Source organism: Pipra filicauda, unplaced genomic scaffold, assembly GCF_003945595.2.
Source record: "Pipra filicauda isolate LSUMZ 115617 unplaced genomic scaffold, ASM394559v2 scaffold90_size2875636_pilon, whole genome shotgun sequence".
Lineage (NCBI taxonomy): Eukaryota > Metazoa > Chordata > Aves > Passeriformes > Pipridae > Pipra > Pipra filicauda.
In genome coordinates, this window is record NW_024105098.1 from 853,667 (window position 1) to 880,804 (window position 27,138).

At 42.1% G+C, this 27,138-nt stretch overlaps 1 protein-coding gene across 5 annotated transcripts in view; it reads left to right on the forward strand.

Annotated features, from left to right (window-relative positions):
• Positions 1–27,138, forward strand: part of FARP2 (FERM, ARH/RhoGEF and pleckstrin domain protein 2) — an 81,596-nt gene that overhangs the window by 22,404 nt on the left and 32,054 nt on the right. For all 5 annotated transcript variants that reach the window (XM_039391129.1, XM_039391128.1, XM_039391130.1 and 2 more), the window contains 11 exons: positions 6,542–6,646; positions 8,040–8,082; positions 12,004–12,082; positions 12,746–12,843; positions 14,852–14,966; positions 22,198–22,345; positions 23,165–23,254; positions 24,347–24,510; positions 24,657–24,725; positions 26,107–26,164; positions 26,842–27,082. In XM_039391129.1, coding sequence (XP_039247063.1) covers positions 6,542–6,646; positions 8,040–8,082; positions 12,004–12,082; positions 12,746–12,843; positions 14,852–14,966; positions 22,198–22,345; positions 23,165–23,254; positions 24,347–24,510; positions 24,657–24,725; positions 26,107–26,164; positions 26,842–27,082 — 1,210 coding nt within the window. The remainder of the gene's footprint in view (positions 1–6,541; positions 6,647–8,039; positions 8,083–12,003; positions 12,083–12,745; positions 12,844–14,851; positions 14,967–22,197; positions 22,346–23,164; positions 23,255–24,346; positions 24,511–24,656; positions 24,726–26,106; positions 26,165–26,841; positions 27,083–27,138) is intronic.

Genomic DNA, 27,138 nt, shown 5'->3' on the forward strand with positions numbered 1-27,138 from the left:
ACCATGGTACAAGCTATGCTGCAAGTTCCCTGGCTTGGGCGGGTGTGGGTGTTGGTGTTGCTCTGACAGAAGTGATTCCCAGTGTCCAGAGCTACCCTGCCAGCACAGGGACATGGGAAACCAGGGCTGGCCAAGAGTTTGGTTACCTGAAGGGAGCTGGGTGCTGGAATACTGCTGCTGCAAGTGGGAGACCTGCAGCTGAACCGTGCTCTCTGGGGGGCAGGGGAAAGGTTTTAAAAAAATGAATTCATACCAGTGACTAGGGTATAAAGTTGGATGAGGTTTCACAAACCTTATTATGTGTGCTGGGTCGGCTCCTTGACCCAGTTCTGGTAGAATTCAGGATTGGCAACCTCAGTCAGTGGCAGGTGGGGACTGCAGGGCATGAGGCCCTTGTAGCAGAGTCACATCCCCTGATGTCACCGGCAGGGCATCCCGTGTTCTGTAAGCTCTGCAGGCTACTCCAGGGGTGGTCTTGATAAAGTAACCTGTAGTTGAGACCTGTCAATACAGAAAAGTGAATAAAAAGATGTATTTAAAATACCATTCTTCTTAACAAAGAGTTACCAAAAAAAAATCGAAAGAATTGAAGCCATTGTTAAATGTTCGGATGATCAAAATGAAACAGAACTTAAGCAATTTGGCTGAGCACATGAAACCAGAGTTTGACACAGTTGTCACCAGGTACCCATTTTTGTGGGGAGGCAGGGAGTGCTTTCATTGGAGTCACTAGATCCAATCAAAATTGAAGAAAGTAATAAAGTACTGAAAAGGAAGGCAGTTATTTCTTACTTTTCTAGTCTGCAGATTATATACTAGATATGGAGCAGTAAGGTCTTCTTGTTTTAGCCACAAAAACACAAAGTTAATGAATGGTATTCCTTGCCATCTGAGATTATTTCCTTCTAATAAACATTTGAGCATCCACCCTGTATTCAGAAATGCAGTTTTTGTTTATGTGTGGCATTAATGATAGTTATTAACAGGGAGTTTTGAGGGTGTTTTTTCTGTCTCACACTGCATTTGGACACAGATCTAACAGATTACAGGAGGGTTGGAGATAAACAGGGCTATAAACTCACTGAAATGTTTGCATATTTCTGATTAAGAAAGGAAATAACAAGTCTATGTTTAGTTGCCATTTTTTTTTTTTTTTAATTTGCCAAAGATGAGAAATCACATTTTCCTTAGGAAGACCACTGAAGTCCCCCAAAGTAAAAAAAGCAATAAAAATCCGTGACTGGTGAAGGGACCTTTATTTAACTCAGTACAGTTTGCTCTGGCTGTTCTCAGGGCACTCTGTGTTGGCTCCTTGTTGGCTCTGTTGGCTGCTTGTCAGTGATGACGTCAAATCTAAACTTCTCCCTCTCATGCAGATCCACTGTTTATTGGAGGATTTGGTTTCCTGACAGTTGCAGATTTCTGTAACACAAAATCCAAGGTGTTTGCTGACATTGGGGACCGGTGGCTCCCCTGGCTCTGGCTGCACAAGTGTTTCCATTCTATACCTCTACTTTACAACTCTTGTTTTTTTCCAAACTCTTGACTTTTGCACTGATATTTTTTTTCTTTTTCCCTTCCAGCTTAACTGCTGCCAAAAGTGGATTTCTTTATTGGAAAGTTTGAGCAAGGGCAGTTTGTCCATTTTGGAAGATGAGAATACTACTCGTTATGAAAGTACCAGGGTTTTTTTGTTTTCAGATTAAAATATGTGGAAGCAGAAAGTTAAGATGTTCTGGAAGACAAGTTTGGGAGTTAGAGAAGAATCGATTTTGATAATACTGAGCTATGGTCTACTGAAAATCATAGGCTATGTGTTCCCAGTTTGTTTTCCTCCCTGAGCTCAAATGTTATGGCAGAGGGAAGATCTGCCATGTGGGTAGTGTTGTTTGAGAAAACAGCAAGTAACACTTGGGTTGATTGTCCCCCTCTGCTCTGCTCTGGTGAGACCTCACCTGTGGTGCTGCATCCAGCTCTGGGGTCATGGCATAAGACATGTGGAGCTGCTGCAGTGAGTCCAGAAGAGGCCATGGGAGATGCTTCAAGAGCTGGAGCCCCTCTGCTCTGGAGAAAGGCTGAGAGAGCTGGGGGTGCTCAGACTGGAGAAGAGAAGGCTCTGGGAAGACCTTGGGGCCCCTTCCAGAGCCTGAAGGAGCTCCAAGAGAGCTGGAAAGGGACCTTGGGCAAAGGCCTGGAGGGACAGGATATGGGGGAATTGCTTCACACTGACAGAGGGCAGGGTTAGATGGGATGTTGAGTGAGTGAGGCCCTGGCACAGGTTTCCCAGAGCAGCTGTGGCTGCCCCATCCCTGGAAGTGTCCAAGGCCAGGTTGGACAGAGATCTGGCTCCAGGCCTTGGAGCAACCTGGGATAATGGAAGGTGTCCCTACCCACGGAATGAGATGATCCTTAAAGTTGCTTCCAACTCAAACCATCCTGTGATTCTATGATTCTATAAAACAAAAATAACTGGTTTTACAACTTTTTATATTATTTATATTTTACTCCCCTGTCCTAAAGACTGCTGATATTGAATATGTTTATTTTTCTGATAAAGTGACAAATACAGATACCTCCTTCAGGCAAGAAACTTAAGCTGAAAATGCTTGTTCTTATGGATTTCTGTTCCCTGTCTTACGCTGTTTTAGCACTGAGCAGTGTCTGAAGGTGTTGCTTCTCTTGCCATGCAGGGCTCTCTGTGGCATCACCACCAGTCAGGGTACCCTGCTTGCACTTGCACAGCTCTGAGGGAACTTTTCAAACTTGATCTGAATATACAAATCAATTTGAAATAAATCTGTTGTGCTTAACAGTCTTCTAATGATGACTTGTTAAAATTATCTGCAGTATGGTTATAGCTGGGTCACTGGAAAACTGTTGTTAGTTGCCTATTTAATTTTTTTTTACCCTGTTTTTTTTCTTTCTTTTTATGTGAAATAATTCACTGATATCAGTAGTCGTTGTCTTGGCAGAAAATAAAGAGTAATTGAGAAGTTTGGAATGAAAAGTATGCTGTGTTGTGAATTTGTATTGAAAGCAGGACCTTTCTGAAATGCATTCATGCAGCTGCTTGCCCTGATGCCAGAATTACAGTAATTAGGGAATTGCTTAAAATATTTTACTTTGCTTTTTGCTGCTTTTATGCAAATTAAACAATGACATGGAGCTGCCCACTATGTCACTTCCATTTTTGTCCTCTTCAAAATGTCCAGCTTTTTGGAAAGGATGGTTGTAAACATAATAAACAATTTGAGGAACTAAATAGCTTTAAGAAGAGTTTTCCCACAGCACTGGAGACATAATAATAAAAAATCATGTTCCATCTCAACCTTTTGAAACTCATTTTAAAATAAAATTAATACTGCTCTTTCAAAATGTGGCATTTATCTTCTGAAGGACGTGAAATGCTACTCAGCTTAGACTGGGTTTCTTCTTGGCACCCAAAATTTTAGTTGTTAGCCCAAGCCAGGCAAAATTATTTTATGCTTTTATAATTTGATCAGCTGCCAAGTTCTCCCAGACTTAACCATCTTAATTTCTTCATCTTCATTGATGAAGGAGCATGGATTTGACAGTGGAAGGGGAGGTACCAGGGCTATGTGCCATATAGGCCCTTGTTTTTGGAGAGATGAAGGCAGCTGGACTGTCTTCAGCATGGAGCTTGTGGAGCCACAGAGATGTAACTCAGTTTAAATGGGAGAAACCTGTGCCTTACTATTGGTTGGGATAATTTCAATTCCTGTATGTAACTAGCCGTGGACAGGACACAGATTACTTAATCAGCCCAGTTTGGCTGTAAAACCTGTCTGATTGTTAGCAGGCATCTTTCACAAGTTAAGCCAAGTGTATCAGTTCTAAGAGAAGGTGGTTGGAACCAGAATTGCTGCTTGTTTCACAAATGAGATTTGGGTCACAGGACATCTCCTGCTCAGGGGCTTCTAGAGGTCAGTAGATCTGTCCATGAAAAGGCAAGTGGCATATCCCATCTTCTGCACATGGAAGAATATGACATTGGTCAGGGCATTGCTGCATCCCCACAAATATTGCTGTCTGAAAAGTATTCCCTTCTTGGATCCGTGGGGCCTGGGAGCAGGAGGCATACATGTGTGTTTATCGGTACCTTAAAGAGTCCTACTATATTTAAAGATATTTCCTTCTGTTACTGTTTGAAGCTTTATTCACAAGTGCATAGCAAGAAATGTATTTCATTTGGAAGTTAAAAATTTAGCTTTCAAAATGCATTTCTCCAGGCATGTGCCCTCTCTGGCAGAGTCTGTAACCTGCCTGGGATGTGTGTCTGGAGACAGCAGAGCAATAATGTAATTTTCTGGAGATGTGGCTTGCCATTACTTGTATCATTCTTTATTTCATTGTGACCATTTAAGTAGCAAAACCCTTACCCTCAGAGTCTTCTGTAAGTGCAGATTTTGGAAAAAAAAAAATTTAACTGTACTCTTATAAAGAAAATGCCATTTTAGACTTGTTCAGGAAAAGAGAGCGCTCCTGCTCATGTACTGTGTCATCACTCAGCCAGGCATCTCTGTCCCCTCTGCACTCACCTAGAACTGCATCACTTCTCCCGACTTGCAGTTTTATTTGGGGGTTTCAGCATCAGTGGCCTGAGCCAGTGTGATATCAAGAAACTTTTTGAATGACTCATGTTTGTGCCAGATGAATTCACCTGACCAAAGCTTCCCACCTGTGGTTGCCCTTATAGGTAACATGAGTGGTAAAAGCATGAGTGAGAGGGGTGAGCCAATCTCGTGTTGTTCTCTGTCCTGTTTCTGTGCTTTTCTCTGAGGTTACAGCGTTGGATGCCATCAGCTCCACTCACACCAGTTCAAATCCCAAAGCTATGCCAGATTTGCAGCACTGCACAGCTGTCAGACTTTTTCTCATTGAAGTTTTGGGAATTTTTTTGAAGTGTTACAGAGGCATTTAGCTAAATTGCATAGTTCTAAAAATGACAGTTAATCTTTTTCCTGTAAGAAGCAGTTGCTTTTGAACTTTTATGCACCCCAGTAAAGTGAAATAATTGCCCCAGCTTTCACAATATTTTTTACCTTTTAAACCTAAAGGGACCCATTCTTTCTCTCAGATATTTTCATTTACATTTTATTAAATTATTCTAATTCTAACACTAATTTGACTTTAAAATGAATAAGGGTAGATTTAGATTAAATGTCAGAAAGAGATTCTTCCCTGTGAGGGTGGTGAGGCCCTTACACAGGTTGCCCAGAGAAGCTGCTGCTGCCCCATCCCTGGAAGTGTTCCAGGCCAGGTTGGACAGGGCTTGGAGCAACCTGGAATAGTAGAAGGTGTCCCTGGAACTGGATGAGCTTTAAGGTCCCTTCCAACCCAAACCATTCTGTGATTCTGTGATAACTTATTATAATGTCTAATACTTTTCAAAAGAGACACTGTTCTGAGTTTAAAGAGTCGATTACAGAACTCTGTGCCTGCTTTGATGGGAAAGTTGTCTTCCATCACTCTTGACTCTTCCACAGGAACAAACCTCTGTGGCATCAATGCTGCCAGTGTGTTCTGTCAGATAACCCAGCTGACCAGAACGATGCCAGACCCTGTCACTGCAGTTATAGGATCACTTCCATGGTCCAAGGTGGAGCTTTGTGGCCGTGCAACCTCCCTCTGCACCCTGCTGGGTTTTGTGTGTTGCCGGAATGGGCACCTAGAGGTGTGATAGCCCTTTGGATTCTCTTCTGAGTGATCCACCCTGCTGGGTTTTGTGTGTTGCCGGAATGGGCACCTAGAGGTGTGATAGCCCTTTGGATTCTCTTCTGAGTGATCCAGATGGACTGATGTGTGGGTTCATAAATGCTGTTTTTCTTGTGGTGGCTGCTACAGTCGTGCTGAGAGCAAACTGGGATGATTGAACAAGCAGCCCCAAGGGGAGCTGGTTTTGATGTGCTGTGGAAGTTTCCTGTTTTCTCCTCTGTTGCCGTAGCTGCTTTCTGACAATGTTTGGTTTGTGGGTTTGCCTCTAACTTGACTGTCAAAAAGGGTTGGTGAGTGGGTTTCTTGAGGGAGGGATTCATCAAAAGGACTCCACAGCAAGTGTGGTGTAACAGGAGGGTGGTTGGGGTTCCCACTGGCCTGCACTGGGATCCCTGGTGTTGGAAGGAGCGAGGGGTCTGCGTGGAGCAGGGATTTGGCAGTCCCTGCTCGGTGTGCTGCTGGGGCAGACCACACCATCCAGCTACACAAACAAACGTGTGGGTTTACTGAAGGAGCTGCAAATAGCCTGCAGCTGGTCTCCTCGGGTCTCGTGGCTGACCCTGCTGTGAGAAGGAGGCTGGACGTAGGTGACCTCCGGTGGCCCCTTCCAGCTTCAGTTCCTCTGGTTCTGTGAAGGTTTTTTATGTGGAGCTGTGCCTGTGTTTGTGTCTTACAGTGACGAGAATAATGTGAAAAACCTTCGTGATATTTTTCTACAGTTTCTAAAGATGTCATAATTTGTTTTTTAATTTACTGTAAACTGATACATATTAATCTCACTGTAACTTTTTTATTACTTCCTTAGTCAAAATGCTACGGCCAGACATTACTGACAGAAGTTTACAAGCATCTGAATTTGATTGAATCAGACTACTTTGGAATTGAGTTCCAGAACATCCAGTCATATTGGGTGCGTACCCCGACAAATCTGGTATAATAAAAAGCTTGGGTGAACGCAGTTCCTTGAGTGTCAAGTGTTTCCAAGTCTGCTGGAGTGTCCTGTAGGATCATCTCTTGGATTCTTGTAGATCTGCTTCGCTCACCAGATGACGACAACTACTAAAGCAGAGGGGAGGAATCAGATTCTGCTGCTTCTTAAATCTCAGAAAATGTATAAAGCTGTTAAATAGCTGCTGATATTCCCACTTTTCAGGGACAGAAATAAAATCCTGCTTTCCTCTGAAAGGGGAAACATCAGCTCAAGGTGTCCTCTGTGGAGCACCTATAAAATCATAGCACAGTGTGTAATTTTGGTAGCGTTCATATTCATCCTCAGTTAATTCAGTCTTCAGTTCATGTCCTTGAGGAGCCATTACAAACCTCTTTCCAACACAAACCTCAGCAGGCACACAGGCCTGCAAGCTTTTTAAGTCATTGATCTAGATCAATGCTGACACCTTTAAGCCTCCTAGTCACTTATCCTGTACCTTGCAAAGAGGACAATGTGGCTTCTAAACTAGAAAATGTCCCCCAAACCCTCTTTTCCTTCTTTTTTTTCCCCTGTTACTTTTTCTAGTTTTAGGACGTGCAGAAAATCTGACTGAGAACACAGGGAATGCTAATGGCACTAATCCACACTGCTCTTGAGCTGAGGAAATACAGTAAAACTTGTTTAGTTTCCAGTTCTTCTGCATGGTTTCCAAACTGTTACTGCAGCTAATAAGGTTCTTAAAATCCTCATCTGTCTCTCAGACAGAGCAATAACTAGTAAGGACCAAACATAGTTGTCTTGTAACAGTTTTTTCTTTGGAGGGGTGGGGAAGATAAAAGGTGGAACATCTAGAATATTTTGCATTACTTTTATGGATGCTCCTTTTATGGGAACAGCAATAGTCTTTCCTTTAAAATATGCTTGTCAAAAGAGGAAAAAATGGTGGGAAATTAATAACTAGTAAAAACCCTTAAGTAGGTAGATAAGAGTGCCAGAAAAAGCATGGAAAGGGAAAAAAAAGTCGGACCTTTTCTTGTTCTCCAGACTTTCTGTAATTCTGCAGCCTGGCTCCTGTCTGGTCATGGGTTTTGGCATGACTCTTGCCTTCTTGGCAGTGGGGCTGTGCTTTTGCTGACTTGGCTCTTTTTCTGTCCAGAGGAGCTTTAAGCACAGATCAGTGATTTTTCTACTGATGCATGAGAAATGTCAATTCAAATAGATAAGTACACTTTTTGTAAAGCAAAGGAATTACTGCATTGCGGAAGAAATGCTGCTCATAAATTACTGCTTAATTTGAATTTACTTTTGATGTTCTCATATTATATTCAAATAAGAATGTCAGTTTGTAATTTTTTTTTCTCTGCAATTTCAGATTTGGCTGGAGCCTATGAAACCTGTTATTAAGCAAGTACGGAGTAAGTAGTTTTAAAAAAGGAAGTTTTCCTTAATTTGCATCTGCTTTATGTGGGTTGCTTTCACAATTACTACTTGATTTACTGGTTATGCTTCCCTGCAAATTACACATGGTAGTGGTGATAGTGGTTCCTGTTGGGACATGCCAACCTGATGTTTTTAATAGGTAGTGTGTCGTGGGTGGAGTGGAAACTTACTGCAGGTAGGATTCTTTCTGTGATAAATATCTAGACAGATTGGGTCAGCTGGTGTTATGTTGAAGTGAAATATAACACTTGCTGTTTGTAAGCTTTTGCAAGTTGTGTTGTCATACCGTGGGAAGAAAAGGGAATATTTTGGCTGATTCCCATGTGAGCTCTTTCCATGTGCTCAGGAGCAGCTTTGCTGGAGGAGTAGAGGTAGGGATCTCCCACCTGGATGGTGGCTTCAGAGCTTCTGCTTTGGCTGTAAAATGCAGTTCTGCTCCCTGGCCAGGAGGATGCTGCAATAGCGAGGCTGTCTTGTCTTTATACCACTCTAAAAAGTAATGTCAGAGGTAATGTAAAGGTGAAAAATAATTGGAGAATGCAGCATGCAGGTTGGTTCTTCAGATGTTGAAAGATTAGATCCAGCTTTTTTTTTTTTTCCCTTTAGAGCAGAGTTAAGCTGTTTGCTTGTTTTCTGGTTCTGAGTGCAGAGGCTTTGTGGAAGAACAAGATCAGGAGGGTGTGGTGGAATCCTATTCCTTTCCAAATTTTGATTGAAATATGTTAAAAATTAGTACTGGGAAGTAGTTTTTAGTTAGTCTTCTGCCTAAAATTGATTGCCAGAAACTATGAAATCACCAATTCTAGCCAATTTTTTAACCTTAAAGTCAGGATTTTGACTTTTGCCAACGTTGTTTTTTAAGCAGAAGAGCCAAACCATCTATAAAAGGCTTCCTTCGAAGGGTATACAATACTTTGACTCTCTGTTTTCCCTGCCAAAAATATATTGGAGTGCCAACTTTTTATTTATTCCTGGCTGGAAGGAATTATATCCTAGTTAAAAGATCTGGTGGACCACAGCTCTGCAGTGCTGCTTGGTTACTTCTTCTGTATTCTTTTCTATACCATATAAATTGGGGAATCTTGACCTTAGATCGTAGATGGTGTTCCCTGAGGGGACAAATATTGTTCTAAAATGATCTAAAATCATGGGGACTTGCTAAAAGTTTTGGCTGCTTTGTGGTCTACCACCCACGTTATGTTGCCAGGGAAACCGAAAGATTTATTTTAAAATTTCTAAAATTTTAATCTGCAAGAGATACCAGTCACTTGTCTGGCAGATATTCACATTCTGAAATCAGTTTTAAATTGATTGAAATGTCCTGTTTTCTGTATATTGGGCTTTTTGTTTGTTTGAGGGTTTCTTTAGAATTTAATGATTTTGAAGTTAACCTTTAAACTTTTAGCCTAGCAGCAGGGGAATGTTATCATTGGCTTTAAGGTGTTCCAGCTCAAACCTGTTGCTGGTGATTGCTTTGTAGCTGCAGATATGCACTTCTGAGTCTTTGACATCCTCTCTAAACACAAAAGTTCTTGATTTACTTTAAATTAGCCTTGGCTGATGACCTGTTCTGAGACACATTTAGCTTTGTGTTGTGTGGTAAGAATTTTATTTTGATTATTTTCAAATGAATGCAGTCAGTTTTACAACCAAACCACTCCAGAAGGCAAGGAGTTTGGATCCAAATTTTCAGCTCCCTAACAGGCACACAATATCAGGTTGGCATTTGGGTACCTTCTCTGAGGTGCTGCCAGTTTATGGAGCGTTGTGTTCACCATCCCTGCCCGAGTGATTTTTCCTCACATCTCTTTTGTTGTTGTTGTTCTTGGTTTTGCTCAGATTTGGCTTCTGAAAAAAAATTCTGCATCTCGGTTAACACTGGTCAAGTGTTTCTTTTCCTGATTTGAATGGGACTTATTTATAGAGGAAAGGCAAGGTTGACTAAACAAAAAGAGGAGGGTTGTGCTAGAGCAAATATGCAGTATTATGTTTTTAATTTTTTATATTTATTGTCATTTGATGTAAGTGATGCTCGAAACACTTCCAAAATTGCTCCCACATTGATACTTTCCAGTTGACTGGCATCACTAACATGCAGAACTGTTCTTGACCTTGTGAAGATCTTCCAAAGGCTCAGGGTATTTTCAGAAATTTGATGTGAAGTTTTGGTTTTTTTACTGGAATCATTAAAACTATTCATTTTCCTCACTTGCTGCATCTCAAGAACTATAAAATCCTTAGTCTCTGCCAAATGTGAGCTTTCTGTGTCATTATACTATGTCATTTCCAGCCTTCTTTTATTTCTAGATATTACACTGTAATTGGGATGTGGATTTTAGTTTTTTTCATTCACCAAAGCTTTAGTGATTCTGGGATTAGAGGCTAGGAGCTGCTCTTGTGACAGCTGTGATAATCTGTGAGTCAGTTCTCCCAGTCAAAAAGCAAAGTCTGTAATTCCCTCATTAGCAAACAAGAGTGAGTGGAGAAACATTTGGCATATGGGAATTGGGTATTCCAGACAGAAGAAATCCGTGTGCTTTGGGGCTGATGGGGTTAAATTGGACTTCGTCAAGCTTTAAGAGATCTTGATGCTTAAAATAAATCAAAGCAGGCTGTCTTGTGCTTCCCAGCATGCTCCAACAAATTTGATTTTTTTTTTAATTTTTTTTTTTTTTTTAATTTGGCTAAGCTTGCTTTGAAACAGCAGTGGCACACGGAGTCCCGGGGTGGCTGGGCCTGGCTCTTGCCCGGAGGGTGCCTGCAGCTGTCAGGTGGATGCTCTGCAGACCCCTGTGAGGACAGGCTGGCCAGTACTCCTCCTGCCTGCAGAACACTCGGCCTCGTCTGTTTTAAGGCAGGAAAAACAGCGGGAAAACGGTGGTGCCCAGTCCTGGCATGGAGAGCAACTGTGGTACCCTGGAGTAATTCCTTCAAAACTCCGGGTGCAGCAGGGGCTGTGGTTCAGCAGGGGCTGTGGTGCAGCCTGGGCTGTGGTTCACAGACTGGGTCGTGGTGCAGCAGGGGCTGTGGTGCAGCAGGGGCTGTGGTGCAGCAGGGGCTGTGGTGCAGCAGGGGCTGTGGTTCAGCAGGGGCTGTGGTGCAGCAGGGGCTGTGGTGCAGCAGGGATTGTGGTGCAGCAGGGGCTGTGGTGCAGCAGGGGCTGTGGTTCAGCAGGGGTTGTGGTTCACAGGCTGGGTCGTGGTGCAGCAGGGGCTGTGGTTCACAGGCTGGGTCGTGGTGCTGGAGCGGTTCACGCGGACCAGTCGTGGCTGTGTTTTGTTGTAAAACGCTCCGCAGAGCGTTATGGACCGTTCCCAGCAGTGACTGAGGATGCTGTTTAATTTTGAACATTAAATTAGTTTCCTGCCTGTTGCTGAGATGGACAAGGAAGTGTTGAAAATGGGAGGAAATGGGTATTACCAGGCATGCCAGGAGCGGGCTGCAAACACCCTTTATCTCCACAGGGAGCCAGATGGGTCCAGCCAGGCTTGTGGGTTCAGTTCTGATCGTGTGGATGGTACTGGGAGCCTGTGGGGTGTGTCTCCTCTCTCCTCCCCTTCTGGGACCCTTTCACTGGGTCACATGTGATGCTGTTGTATGCAGCCAAGTAGTTGCTTTGGGGTGTTACAGATTTCACGTTGAACAGAGCTCTTTTTACAGCGCTGAGCCTGCAGACTCACCTCTGCAGTGGTATCCAAGTTCTTTTGGAAACTAGCTGCTATATCTCTGTTGACATGGACAGTCTGTACCCCAGACTCTGCTGTGGTTAGGTGGGAGTTGAAATCTGGCTAGACTTCATGTGTGTTGTGTTTCTCTGCTCGTTGGCAAGCAGAATATGCATGTGCTTATGAAGAACGCCTGGGGTTTTTTTGTGAAATGACCAACTTTTCTTCTAGGACCAAAGACTACAATGCTTCGTTTAGCTGTGAAGTTTTTCCCTCCAGACCCGGGTCAGTTGCAAGAGGAATATACCAGGTAAAGTATTTTTAGAACTATTAGATTTGCATTACCTACTGAATTAATAGGGAGGTAACAGTAGGAGGGCAGTGCAGCTGCTTCCTAACAGAACTCAGGTGGAAGATGAGTCAAGGAGCACTTGGAGTGAGTGTCACAGTTTCAGCAGACGTGTTGGCAGATGACTGGTGTCAGAAAAAATACTTTTCAAAACAGAGAACAGCACAGATTAGCACTTACCAACAACATGGTGTCAAAGGAGTCAGAGTATATAGAAAATAGTAAAATTTATAAACGGTGCCTATATAAAATAATCAGTACATACTTTAATAAGTTATTTAGAATTTAAACTTCCGAAGCCCACACTTTGCAGCTAAAAATGACGGCTGCAGTTACTGCCCAAAGAACCCTGCTTAAAATGTGGTTTTCCTTCTGCTGTGAGTCCGTTGTGCTGGATAAATTGCACTGGATAAGTCCTGTGTTGATAAATTATACTGCATAAGTCATAGGCTATTTTGTTTGATTTGACTGTCCTCGGTAGCCAGGCTGCTGTGTTACCTTGGGTTTGGAGAGAGGAAGAATTAGGAGTTGCTGGTTTTATAACCCCCTGCTCAGTTGTTCTGTCGTCATTTCATTCTGTCAAGGATGGTCCTTGTAACTCCAGCCCTTGTACCTCTCCCTCAGGTACCTGTTTGCATTGCAAATCAAGAGAGACCTGGCAGAGGAACGACTGACCTGCAGCGACAACACGGCAGCTCTGCTGGTCTCCCACCTTCTGCAGTGTGAGTATCCCTGCTGGGCTGACATTGGTGCTGGTGCTGTCCCAGGTTAAATAGCACACAGAAGCTTTTGGTAGCTAAAAGCCATCTCTGCCTCATGGTATTTCCTTCTCTACACACTGTAAAACGTGTTGATTTGCAGCCCTGGAAGGGTCATCCGGGCTGGCTGTGGGGAGGAACGGCTGGTGCTTACGTATGAGAGAACTTTGGCTTCGTGGAGGATGTAGGAAACCAAACCCCTTCCGTGTTGTCTGTTGTCCCTGGCTCTGCAGGCCATGTCACCAGCACTCCACATCTTCCAGACAGATGTTCCCATCTGCCTCTCTGCTCCCTCCACTGGGCTTCTCACTTTCCCTGTGCCTGGGGGAAGATGGGTGTATAGGAACTGGGCTGAAACGCAGCTAGAACTGTGCCAGAGCAAGTTCCACAGTGGAGCTGTCAGCAGCTTTCCTCCTCACTGGGAGTGAAAATGAAAATGGGAAGCGATTGACTTGGAAGCCTTCCATGCTGCTGCTGACTTGGTCTGTCTGTACCTAAAGACCTAAAAACATGACCTTTGAGACAAGGAGGTTGGAAACCTTGGTTGGGTTTGGACACCAAATTGCTGGAGCGGCAGCTGGAGCGTTCACACATCTGCAACCTGAGCTGCAGACAGGACCTTTTGGGGCTCTTTGGTGACTGGAAGCAAAAGCTGTTCAATGATGTTCGTCACACGTGCACTGCTAAATAATTATTAGTTATCTAATTCTGCATTGCAATATAATAATGCAGTTATAATAGTTAGGGTGATTTTATTGGAGGAGTGTATCTGTCTCGTGTGTGTGCCATCAGTGAGTGATGCCATTAAAACCTGCTCATGATTTCCCAGCAGTGGGGAACTGCTGAGCAAATCTCACCATCGGGTCTTCCTTAGCTTGATTTTGCTCTGCTGGAAAATTGGATGTGAGAAACAATACTTTTATTTTGAACAAAAATTATTTTACAGAAATCATTTAAATATTTTTTACTTGTTTCGTATGCTGGCTTGATGCTAAACAGGATTTGCTGTGTTCTTGTTAAGAACAAGTCCACTCCTTTTTCCAATGGTAGCTGGTGGCAGATGCTGTGGGGAAGCCCTCAGACACAGAACAGGCATATGGCAACTCTTCCTTTGCTGCATCCATCCCATAATCTCTGCATGTGGCCTTTCTAAGTCAGAGACTGACTGCATCTCTGCGTTTAGTTGCCCTTGTGTTTGTCTAATTTTTGATTTTGCTTATATTTTTGGCATCCTTTCAGGGAAATGAGCTTCACAGCTTAGTTTTTGGGAGGCTTTTAGGATAACATGCGTGCTTTTGTCTTTTAAAAACTTTTGTGCTTTAATATTGTAACTTCATATTTTACTATCATCAAAAGTTAAATTACTTTTTTAAATTTATTCAACTTGTAATTTTTATATACATATGCCATACGTTCTGCCTGCCTTGTGCTTTTCTTTTCTGAGCTGAAGACTTCATACCAGATGGAAGCTGTTCTGTACTTTCTAATCATGCTTTTTCCTTCTGTAAATCTCTTCTTAAATCCACTGTGTTGTATCTGAAAGACATGGATATGTGAAGGGGGAGACCAAAAGTCCAGATGTAATTTGCCATCTTGCCAAGTAGCCTTGCCCGTTACTATTTTACAAAAGTTTAGAAAAAAATACATTGAAACATGCTGGTTGTTATGAGGTATCTGTAAGTAAGAAATGTTCACACCACCTTGTGGGTCTTCTGCAAGTCTAAATTTTCCAAATTATGTTTAAATACTGCTCTAATTCCCAGGAAGTCTTCTTGGGATAAATGTACGAGTTTGGTAAAATGAATCTGGAGAGAAAGCGTGATGCACAAATTTGAAGCACTTAAAGGCTCTTGGAGTCTCTGTAATTCCTTACCAAGTATTTTCAGTCATGATTCCTTTTCTGTTGTTTCTTCTTACTGTAACACTGTTTTGTTTTCTTCTTGTTCTAAAATGGTTTTATTTTCTGTCATAGCTGAAATAGGGGATTTCGATGAATCGGAGGATCGAGAACACCTTAAAACAAACCAGTATTTGCCAAACCAGGAAAGGATTGAAGGAAAGATCCTGGAGTTCCACAGGAAGCACGTGTAAGTGAGGATTGAAGTAAACCCCTGATGTAACCCCTGGGGAGCATGCAGGCTTGCTTGGGGGAGGTTGAGCATGTTGTGTGATAGGATGATGTCAGGAGAGTGTGCATAGGTCTTGCTTTTGTCTAACAATTGCATCATAGTCATTCTGTACTCATTAAGCACAAGGAAGATGAAGAAGGTTGGAGGGAGTAGGGGAGAAATAACTTTCATCAGAATTCATGCAACACCTTATTTTATAGCTGGGGTATTTTTGAAATAATGGAAGATTATTGATGACAAATAAACTCTTCGCCACATAAAACTAGTTCCAACACGCAGTCAAGACCTGCAGGAACTTATTCTTCTGTAATTTTTGAGACACCTTGCACATTAGAATTTAGCAATTTGAAGGGCTTTTGTTAATTGTGAATATCTTCATGCACGCTTTATTGTGCCTGGTTGTGTGTTTTAATCTGAATGCTATATTAGAAATTTAAATGTTCCTTTTGCTTTATGTGGGTAAAATCATGGATTGTTGCTGACTGACTTTCTTTTCAGATAGAACAAGGAGGTTTTTCAGGGCAGCATCAGTGTTTAAGGCCAAGACACATCCTGTAGTATTGGAAAATTAGTTCCTGAGAATTTCAATAATTAACTCTTCGAAACTGTTTATGATCACTGATTTTCAGTTGTGCTGAAATTATTGGTAAGGATGGAATTTCAGCTTTGTCAGTTCTTCATGAAATCAGGTGTTTGTTACTTTTTCCTGCTTTGAACCTTCAAGGTGCACGTGGAAATGGTTAAAAAAGAAACTAAAAGTTTGGTTTTGTTTTTAAATGATTTAAAGTAATTCTGAAATAAAATGTATGCTAGGGTTCTTCACCTTGGGAGAAGGTAGCTGGAGGAGGGAAACCATTAATTTCATTATTTTTCTCTTGTCAAAAGAAAAGTGCTGAAAGAGTTACTAACTTCAAAGCAAACTAAAAGAGGGAACATTCTTTCCATGGAACTCGTTGTGACCCTGCTGCAAGGTGTGGTGGTGTCTGAAACTACAGATGGCTCGTGCAAGGTTTTGATGACATCATTGCATAAGCTGATGGTGTCAAATTTGAGATGAAATGTGGTGGTTTTAGTTCTGGGATAAGAACCCTCAGAAAATGCACAGAACAGCCCTGTGTTAGTCACATGCCTGGATTCTGTTGAGTTGCTTGTGAGGAATTTTCTTGGTTTACTTCTCTTGATGCAAAGGTTGTGACTGTCTTCTGAGTCAGGGACTGGTGGTTTTGTTAACTAGGTTTGAGCTTTTTTTTTTTCGAACAAGTTACTTCTAATCATTTGTTACAGTAAGGGAAGTTTGCATTTTTGTGTTGTTTGTCCAGAAGGAATCAGAGGAAGGTTAATAGGAAAAGATTCCTTGCTTCATAAGTGTACTTTTCATTAGTTTAGAAAGAATTACGTCTAATGCAGCCATACTATTAAAATTATTGTAAATCTTATTTTAAAGCAGTGTTTTAGAAGTGCACATGCAAACCACGTTAAGATTAACAGCTGGGGCATGTAGTTAGAAAAGGTTGCCATTGGGGGTTAGCAATAACCTTGAAGGCACATTTTGAATCCCCCCACGCCTTTGGAAAAAGTTTTGTTAGAGAGATGTCATTTTGCAAGCACTGCAGTCCTAAAAATAGCTGTGACTTCTGTGGTTTAACCCCAGCTCAGCCCCACACAGCTGCCTGTTCCCCCTCGGTGGGGTGGGGGAGAGAATTGGAAGGGTGAAAGTGGGAAAACTCAGGGATTGAGATACAGGCAGTTTAATAGATGAAGCAAAAGCCACACAAGCACGCAGAGCAAACCCAGGAATTCATTCCTGACTTCCCATGGGCAGGCAGGTGTCCAACCATCCTCAGGAAAGAGGTGTCCATCACACATAATGATGATGGGGGAAGACAAACACCATCACTCCGAATGTCCTTCTCTTCCTCCTTCTTCCCCTGGCTCTCCATGCTGAGCATGGTGCCAGATGGGGTGGAATATCCCCAAGGTCGGCTGGGGTCAGCTGTCCTGGCTGTGGCCCCTTCCAGCTTCTTGTGCTCCCCCAGTCCCTTGCCACTGGAGTGTGTGTAGAGCAGAGAAGGCCTTGGCTCTGTGTGAGCTCTGCTCAGCAGTAAGGAAAACATCCCTGGGTTATCCACAGTGTTTTCAGCACAAATCCAAAACACAGCCCCATACCAGCTACTGTGAAGAAAATTAACCCCAGCCCAAACTAGTACAACATCTCTCTTCCCTTGCTCAAGGAGTATTGGCCACCCTTTCCTATCTTTAGCAGTTGAGGAGGTCCCGTGTTTTCTCAGTGCAGACCCATTTTTCCTCTCTTCTGTTCCAAGGAACAGGCAGGAGCAGGGACCTGGGGCATTTGGCTCCTTCCTGGTGATGCAAAGTGCAGTTGGACAGACATAAATATTTCCCTCTCCTATTATTCTGGTGTGTCATATTTTTATTTTTGTGGTTTGTTTTCATTTTATTATTTCCTTTAATTGACCTTGTTATTCCCCCACTTACTTTTAGCAGACTGATATTTTCAAGGCCAGGTTGGATGGGGCTTGGAGCAGGCTGGGCTAGTGGAAGGTGTCCCTGCCCATGGCAGGGGGGGTTGGAACCTGATGATCTTTAAGGTCCCTTCCAACCTAAACCATGCTGTGATTCTTCACTGATGATTGCTTCTGACAGAGACTTCTTGTACTAACTGAACATCTGGGAAGAGAAACCCGTTTCTGGCAGGGTGGTTCATTTCCAGACCAGCGCTGCAGCACCTTCTTTCTGCCTCAGATTCCCTTCTTTTTTTAAATTGCTTCACTGTAGCTATTAGAAGTTGTAGAGCATCATCAACCTGAATGAAGCAGAACCTCTATATCCAATCCATTCTGTATATTGAGAATGTTAGAAAGATGACAATTGAAAGCTTATTTTCTATTAAATATTTTTTTTCTTTCACTTTTACAAATACTTTCTTTTACTTCCACAAGTAGACTATGCTTAACTTTGCAAATGTAGTAATGGTAAACAGAATGAGTTATATTTTTGGTGTAGCATATTACTTAGTTGCTTCAGCAAGAGGCTGAGTTTACTTATTTCTGTAGTTAATTAAAAAAAAGAAAGGGTTTATATTTTGTAGATGGTGTATTGATGGGGGTGCAGTTAAATCCTGACTCAGACACTCAAAATACAATTTTTGCTGTCTTCCTGAGAGTAGTAGAATACTTGCTGTGAGGTGAGTGCAGGCCAGGATTCAACATGTGTTCACATGGCTGTGGTTTCTTTGTCAGGAAAGAAGTAGAAGATTTGATAGATTTATATTTACATTTACTGTTGTCCTTTCACAACTTGTTAGCCTAGTTGTCCATGATTTAAATTCTTTCAAGTGTGTATAAATTAGAAAAATTCTAACTTCACACTTCATCTTTAAAGTTCTACATTGATTACTGGGTTTAAATGCCCTGTAAATCATCTAACACTTGACAGCATTTATTCTGAATCCATTACCACGGGAATATTGTAACACACAACCAGTATTTGTACACGTAAGTGGATGTAAGGAACCCTTATGTTAAAACCTATTGCACTGACAGCAGTTTTTGCTGGAAATACTGTTAATAGATAGTCTGTTGTCCATTGACCTGGGGAAGATTAAGTAGATTTATCTGCTTAATGGCTGAACAAAATTAGAGCAGATTGTTTTGGGGCTGGGCTGTGCAGCTAAGCCTGCAGCCATCATCTGAGGGCAATTACTGAAACTGCTCTCTTTGTACCTGTCTGTGGCACAGCCTGGCTTCGCTCCCAGCTTCCCCACACCAGGCTCTGCCTTCTTTGGTAGGTACAGGCAGCTTGTGTGCAAGAGAACACTCTTAAAATTGGCTGCTACCTTATTTTTTTATTTTTTTCTGGGATGTGCTGTGCTTTGGATCATATCTAACGTGAAATAACTGTCAGTGATTCTGCATCAGTTACACCAGACTGTTCACGAGGAATTTTTAGTACTATATAGCTCCAATGTTCTAGTTGCCATTTTGTTTTTGTCTCCCTTCCCTCCTTGCCAACCTCAGCACCCTCTTTAAAAGACAAAGGCCCACTTTCATTCCCAATGTCGTTATGTTCAAAAGAATTATAGCAGGAATTAGTGTGGGTGGGAGTTACACACAGTGCTCTCAGAGTGTAACCGAGGAAGCTGTAGCCAAAAGTAGGATTTATGATCCACTTCTTTTGTGTTGTATGTGTTTAACAAACAGGAACCATGGTACTCCTGCTTTTATGACGCAGTTGAGGAATCTGTGGTAGAAATGGAAACAACACTTAAAAGCTGGTATTAAAAGCACTTACTCATTTCAGTGAGGGGAGGAGAAATCTGCTTTGCCGGTTGAAGCTCTTGGACATAACTAGTACATGTAACAGTAACACTGGTAGAAATGCAGCTACAAGGCTCTCTCTGTAGTTTGGCGTTTCTTTTTCCATTTGAAATCAGGTTTTTGTTCCTCTGTGTGTGTTCTTTGCAATCCCTTTATACATACATGGTCACAAATATTGACGTTTGGATAAGGGTGGATTATGGACTGAACTTGTAAACTTAGGAATGTCGCTGAATCCCTGCCTTGTGCAGTTGGCAAATAAATGTGGGATTTCCTGTTACAGTGTTTTAGATTCTTGTTTTTCCCCTTGTGAATGAATAAGGCAACAGAACACTGCTGAAATCCTGTTGTCAGATGTGTGTGCATTCAGGCTTGCTTTCTCTGGGCATTTTGTGTATGTGTGTGTTTCACCCTAAGGAACGTTTTACTGAGCATCAAAGAAGCACTGTTTTTTTCTAACAACTTCCATTTTAAAAACCCTAACATGCTAAATAAGTTTCATAATTCAACTCTGAATTGTAGAGACAGTTACATAGAGTTAATATATATTGCCATCATCCCTGGTTCAGATAAATTCAAATGTGATAATCGTTCACGTCAGTATTCTCTATATTTTAAAAAAATCTGTATGGAGCTAAACTGTTGTTTAATCTATCACATGACTCTAGGTAAATAGAAGAAGGTGTTTTTAAGGAGCATGACTAGAAAGGCAAGTTAGGAACAGCAGGAGAATTTATTTAGTACTGATGTTGTGGTTGGCACTCCATAGTACACAAAAATAGGTAATGCTAAAAGTAGTTTATCATCTGTTTTAATGAAATGAAAGGAAGATTTATGGAAGGAAGGCCGTTTCTTGGCAAACAGAGGTTTTAAAATTTGGCTTAGTCTGTGTGTGTAGGAATCTAATCTGGTTTCAGCACTGCTTGGTTGTAAATAGAATAATAATAAATTTTTATCACCTGTGTCTTCCTTCTATCATTACATTTATCCTAGTGAACTTGCACAAGCATGAACTTGCTCATGCAGCACTTGCCTGGAAGTAATTTGGTATTTATTATTTCTAATCATTGTCAGTAATGATTATTAATTTATGTGGCTGTGGCTGAAATAGCCTCACCACTCTGAGTGCCTCTGCAGGTCTGTGCTGGTGGTGTTTCATAGAATCACAGCCTGATTTGGACTGGAAGAGACCTTAAAGATCATCTTGTTCCACCTCCTGCCGTGGACAGGGACACCTTCCACTCTCCCAGGTTGCTCCAAGCCCCGTCCAACCCGGCCTTGGACACTTCCAGGGATGGGGCAGCCACAGCTTCTCTGGGCAACCTGTGCCAGGGCCTCTCTGAGTAAAGAATTTCTGTTAGCATCTACTCTAAATCTCTTCTCTTTTAGTTTAAAACCGTTCCCCTTTGTGCTGTCACTGTCTGCCCATACAAAAAGTCCCCCTCCCTCTTTTCTGTGAGCCCTCTTGAAGTCCTGAAAGGCTGCAGTGAGGTCTCCCCAGAGCCTTCTCTTCTGGACACCCACAGCCTGTCTCCATAGCAGAGGGTCTTCTGCCCAGCCCTCGGAGCATCTCCTTGGCCTCCTCTGGTCTTGCTCCAGCAGCTCCACGTTCCACTGATGTTGGGGGCCCCAGAAGTTGACACAGCACTGCAGGTGGGGTTTCCATGGGATTGGCACAGGAGAAGGGTCTCCTGCTTTACCTGATTCTCCTGGACTGTATTTATACCTAAAACTGGACAGTAGTGTTGTCTTGCAGGATGTGTAGTTCAGAGACCTCCTTGGGCAACAGACTTGTGTTTCTGATAAGGACTTTTTTGCTTTGTGGTGTCACTGGGGCACCATCAGTAGCAACGGTTGGACTTGATCATCTTTGAGGTCTTTTCCAGACATAATGATTTTGTGATTCCGTGATTCTAAGAACTCCTTCATTTCCATGGCAGCATATGTTCATGGAGGATCCTAAAGCCCTTGTCAGGACCCCTGAACTGATAGAGAGTGGTTTGACTTATGGGAAAAAGTCTTGTACGAGCTGAAAAATGGACTACAATACAATACACTCCCTGTCATGGAGAAAAACTGGGGGGGGTGAGGGGAAAAAAAAGGACTGTTTTCACACAGGAGAACAAAATATCTGTGACATCAGCTAGCTTGGGGAGCAGTCAGTGAGGGCTGAATCTTTGATGGGTGTGTGCCAGAGTCTTGAACAGTCTCTGTGTTGCTGTTTTGGATGTCGTGTGCTCTCATAGAGCAGTTGCTCCCTTTTGTGTACAGCTTCCTCCTGTTTTCAGTGTAATTTCCACAGCAGATGAGGTTTCATTTTAAAGATCCTTCTCTAGATTCCTTGGCATGGAGGTAATTATCCAGCTGAAGACTGGGGGAATCTGCTGTACCAGGTAGTAATAATTTTGTAGTCCCAAAACCTGACCTGAAATGGGTCATTCTGTTGCAATATTTGCTTTGTTTCTGTTGTGCTGCCTATGCAGCTCTGCCAGCTCTCACTTCTTATCTGGTTAATGCTAATGTGTACACAAGCAAGCAGAAGAAAGAGCATAGTGGATTGAATCTGGATTTGTTCAACTTCATAGTTTCTAAAATGAAAAAGCTCTGAGCTGGTTAACATCTGTTTTAGCATCTGTCTTGGGATGCATTTGAGGTTGGTCATCATCTGTGTCATACAGAACTCCTCTTACAGAACTTTCAGTGTAATACTTAACTTGGAGTGAAACTGCCCAAATAAATGAGACAGAAAATTCTCATTTAGTGCCAGAGTTCAGACTTAAGTGCATCAGCCGTGTTGGCAGTATTACAGAATCAGATTGCTCTTAAAACTTTATTTTTCTCCCTCTTTGTAGGGGTCAAACTCCAGCTGAATCTGACTTTCAAGTGCTCGAAATTGCCCGGAAACTGGAGATGTATGGCATCAGATTCCACCTCGCCTCCGACCGTGAGGGCACCAAAATCAACCTGGCAGTCTCACACATGGGTGTGCTGGTGTTCCAGGTACGGCGGGGACGGCGGCGTCTGTCCGTCTGTCCTTTAGCATGTCCTGGAGTAAGTCTCTCATTTTAATATCAGGTGTCTCTGATCACTTCAAAATCTAGCGCGTTTTATGGTCAAGGAGTGTCATGTAAGTCCCCAAAATATTGTTTGACGCAGTTTGTTCTTGCTGATGCAGAGCAGAGAGCGTCAAAGCCGACAGCGGCGGTGAAGTAGAGGGGTTTTGTGTGAGAGTTAGATGTGTGATCAGGGAACATCATCAATTCAATTCGTTTGGTGCAGCCCTGGGACAGGTTTGTCATCCTGGAATTTTAGGTCGGTTTCCCTTCTTTCAATGTTCCAGTGTATTTTTGCCAGGATTCCGTTGCTCTTAGTGTGTAGAAGTGCTGATTGATTGAAGTGATTGGACCAATTAGTGTTACTGTGTTTGTTGTGTTAAATAAGTGACTCAGTGCTCAGAGTCCTGTTTATGAATGCAGTTATATTGTTTTCCTCTCACCAAAACACAGAGGCAGCTGATCTACTAAAATACTTCCCTTTGGGCACTCGTTTTCCATTTATTTTGTGTTTTACCTGTTCTTTGGTGGGGAAGCTTCTTTTTGGAGGTGCATCATGCAGTCCTGCAATTCCTTTTGCAGACTCCTTGGTGACCTCTTTCTTGTTTAAGGGAATATTGTCACCAGAACTAAAAATACAGCAGAATGTACTGGGGTGGGGAAGGTGTCTACATGCACATGTCTATATAACTGCAACAGAATTATGTTTGTTATTCCACCCTTCTGAAACTTTTGCCAACTTTTAACCTTTTTCATTTTAATTCAGGGTAACACGAAAATCAATACCTTCAACTGGTCCAAAGTCCGTAAACTGAGCTTCAAGAGGAAAAGATTCCTTATTAAGCTCCACCCAGAGGTCTGTGCAAGTTTTTCTGTAATATAGACTGGTCAGTTGAAAAAAATACCTATGCTTCATTTTATTATGAACATTTCTAGAGTTGGTGATTTTATAAAACAGCCTCAGCAGGGCAGGCTTCTCTTCATCATTCAAGTATAAATCTTTCCTTTCTCACCTCACAGCTGTCACCTTAGATCTTTAGGTTTTGTGTTTCAGCCTCAGCTTACCCTTAACATAGGCATACACATGCATAAATGTAAGACAGAAAAAAATTACTAAACCCAAGTATTTGGTGCATCCTGTCTCTGTACTTCTACTCTGAAAAAGTTACATCTAGTTTCTTGATTCAAATGAGAATAACGTGTTACACCTCAGGAGGGAGTAGGTGGCTGAGATTGTATTGTTGGAGCTTAATTTTAAGAGTAGTGTGATTACTCTTGCTTTATCTTTTGTATGCATCTGTATAGCAGAAGTGTTATTTTTCATACTTGGCTGATTTACAGTAGATGTTTTTGATTGCAGATGTCATCAAAGTTGTTGTTGCTTCCACGCTGCATGACTAGGTTAATTTATATTAATTTATATTAGAAAAGGGGCAAAACCCACCTTTGAACATAATATAATTACATGTATCAAGGACACCTGAAACAGGACACAGTGTCTGCCTGTGTAGTAATGACCCTCAGAAATTTCATGTGATAACTGTACTCTGACATATGCAGTATTTAACAGTCTTGTCTAAATCTCAGAAAGTGAGAGAAGCATCAGAACTCCTAAGAAAGGAGAAGTATTTTAAAATTGCTACTATTTCACTTACATATTTTAATTTCTTCGGAATTTCTAAAGGTGGGTTATGTTGAGCATGTTTCTAAAGCCAAGTGCATTTTAAACACTTTTACAGTTTCAAGGTAAGCGAATATTTTTGAAAGCTATTAAATGGTTTTTGACTACCATCAGAATCACTCCTATGCTTTAAGGCATATGAGAAGTGACTTAGCAAAATTCTGCATCTCACTGGAGTTCAGCCTTTTTGTTTGCACCCATTTGTTCTCTCCTTTACTCCTCATTGTCATTTTATGTGCTACTTAACTTCTGTGTTTTTTTTCCCAGGGCCCGTATCAAGATACGTTGGAGTTTCTTTTGGGAAGTAGGGATGAGTGTAAAAACTTCTGGAAAATCTGTGTAGAGTATCACACGTTCTTTAGGCTATTTGATCAGCCAAAGCCAAAGGCTAAAGCAGTGTTCTTCACCAGAGGGTCATCGTTCAGATACAGGTAGGGAGAAACAGAACAGATTCATTAGAGCTGAACTCATTGTGTCTTAGAAAATGAGATCAAAAGGAAGAAGTATTCTAAAGTCATTCCATCTCTAATGCTCATCCCCTGTGGTTGATAACGTTTGTACTTTTGTGGGTTCACAGTGGACGAACACAGAAGCAACTAGTGGATTATATTAAGGACAGTGGGATGAAGAGAACCCCATATGAAAGGTGAGATCAAAGAGCTTTGTAAGGTGAAATGTAGCTGGGACTTTCACAGTGCCCTTCTTGGCTAAATTTCGGTGTTTTAAATGCTGCTTGGAGGCATGGCCATTCTCAGTTACTAAGGTTTCTCTCAAAGTAGCTGAGCTAAATGTAAAAAAATTATCATTTTGTGATGATTTAAGAAGCTTAGGAAAGTTTCAGTATAATATATTGATGTCTGTGGACAATGTGTGGCTTAGCCATCTGAAAGTTCAGCATGTATTGAAGATTCCCTGACATTACTGAGTCTGTGTGCTACTGTAGCTGTGCAAGCAGCCAGTGGCAGAGCTCATAATTGAACTTGGGATCTGCAAGTCTGAAACCATCACCTTAAATACTCATTTGTTTCTAAACATACAAATATATAAATTAAGAATGTGCCTTTTTATTATAAAATTGTCATTTCCTTACTAGACACTGAAAGCTGTCCTGTCTGCATGTGGGAAACTCCTCCTAGTCTTTGATCTGAAAGAGTATAGGGACTTATTAGGAATTTTTAAAAGTTTGCATTAATCTAGTATTAATAAATATTTTTTATGTCTCAGACTCCAGCTGACCTCCTTTTCTATATGAAAAATTGATTTTCTAGTTAATTATTGACATAGAATGAATCTAACCATGAGTGTAATGCAAGATACCACTTTCTGGGGTCTAACATACAGAATTTTATACGATTGACTGAATTTGTAAAAATTTGTAAAATTATTGCGTGTTATGGTTCTGAAGCCATTCGTTTGTAGATGTTTATTCTGATGTCAAAGGAAATGGTAACAAGAGACTGACACCCACCTGTCAACAACTCCCTGAGTGTAGCCAAGTTTGTTGGGGTTGGTCTCTTCTCCCAGGTAACAAGTGACAGGACGAGAGGAAACGGCCTCAAGTTGTGCCAGGGGAGGTTTAGGTTCGATATTAGGGAAAACTTCTTCACTGAACGGGTGGTCAGGCTCTGGCACAGGGTGCCCAGCACAGTGGTGGAGTCATTATCCCTGGAGATGTTCAAAAAACGTGGAGATGGGATGCTTGGGAACACAACTTCATGCTGGGCTTGGCAGTGCTGGGGGAGCAGTTGAACTTGATGATCTTAGAGGTCTTTTCCAACCTGAATGATTCTGTGATTCTATGAATGATCTGGGTCTTGCTTTATTCTGTTTTTTGTGTGTTTCTTGCTCCTGCATAGTTTAATTTACAACTCTTTTGAGCTTTTTAAATCTTGAACTAGTTTTTTAACAAAACACAGTAAAATAGAGCTTGAGACGAGCCTGTTGGCTGCTGGAATGGCAGTGGGTGACTGGGGAAGGGAGGAGGCTGGTTCATGTCTTGGATGCTCACAGGCTGCTCTGTCCCACAGGAGGCACAGCAAGGTCAGAGCATCCACTCGCGCCTCCAACACAGATGTGCCAAAGCAGGTCAGTTCTGCAGTGCTCTTGGTGTTGTGGTCAGGGGCATGGACAAACAGCTTTCTGAGGTGATGGTGAAGGAGTCAACCCTCCAGAATTGCTTTCACTGTTTGGTCTTCATCCCTGCTTCGCAGTTCTTTTTGTGGGTGTTACTGGTTTGATAGTTGTAGCCAATGGAGCGTAAAGTGAGTAGTATTTTACTTTTCAAAGTTCAGCTGAACTGAAAAGGAAGTGTCAGACTTTCTAGTATGTTATTATTTCAGAGGATTAGTTTGTCTCCAGATACTCTCTGGCAGTCTCGAGTTCATTGTGTAGATGCCTTCTGCAGCCCACGGCAAGAAACAAGCGTTTCACCGAATGCACTTGTGTTACGTGGGAGAGGTTAAGGAAGCATCACGGAATTTCACTGTCATTTTGTTATTTTTCCTTGTGGATGCTTGTTCAGCAGAGGCTGTAAAATACACGGATTTAATTTTCCATCCAGTTACCAGAATTAAAGAAAACAGACCTTGTTTCTTCCAGGGGCTGCTGGATCAGCTTCTGTGCAGTGTTTTGTTTGCTGTAAAGTGAGCTCCTCTGAAGCACATATTCTTTCTGCATCTGTATGTAACTGGATGTTTCAGTTGTTTTTATGTATTACAAAAACCTTTTTATCTGTTGTGTTTCTGCTTTTTTTCCCCTCTTAGAGTGTCCCATTCACTGAGGGCTTGAGAACCCCAGGGTCTCCTGCCTCGACAGCTGCTCCCTTTTCTTCAGTTCGCTCCTCGGCCAGTCCTGCTCCTGTCCTGCCCATCTTTGCTGAATCCAGCCCTTCCTCCTTGGACCCCCGAGCACCGTACACAAGGATTCCAGACAAAACCACTGCAGCACCAGCAGAAGAAGCGGGGAGGAATCTGATGCAGCAACCCGGATCTCCCATGCTCCAAGGTGTTGGGTTTGGTAGTGTTGAAGGAAACTGTAACCTGTCTTGTCCTGTTGTTGAG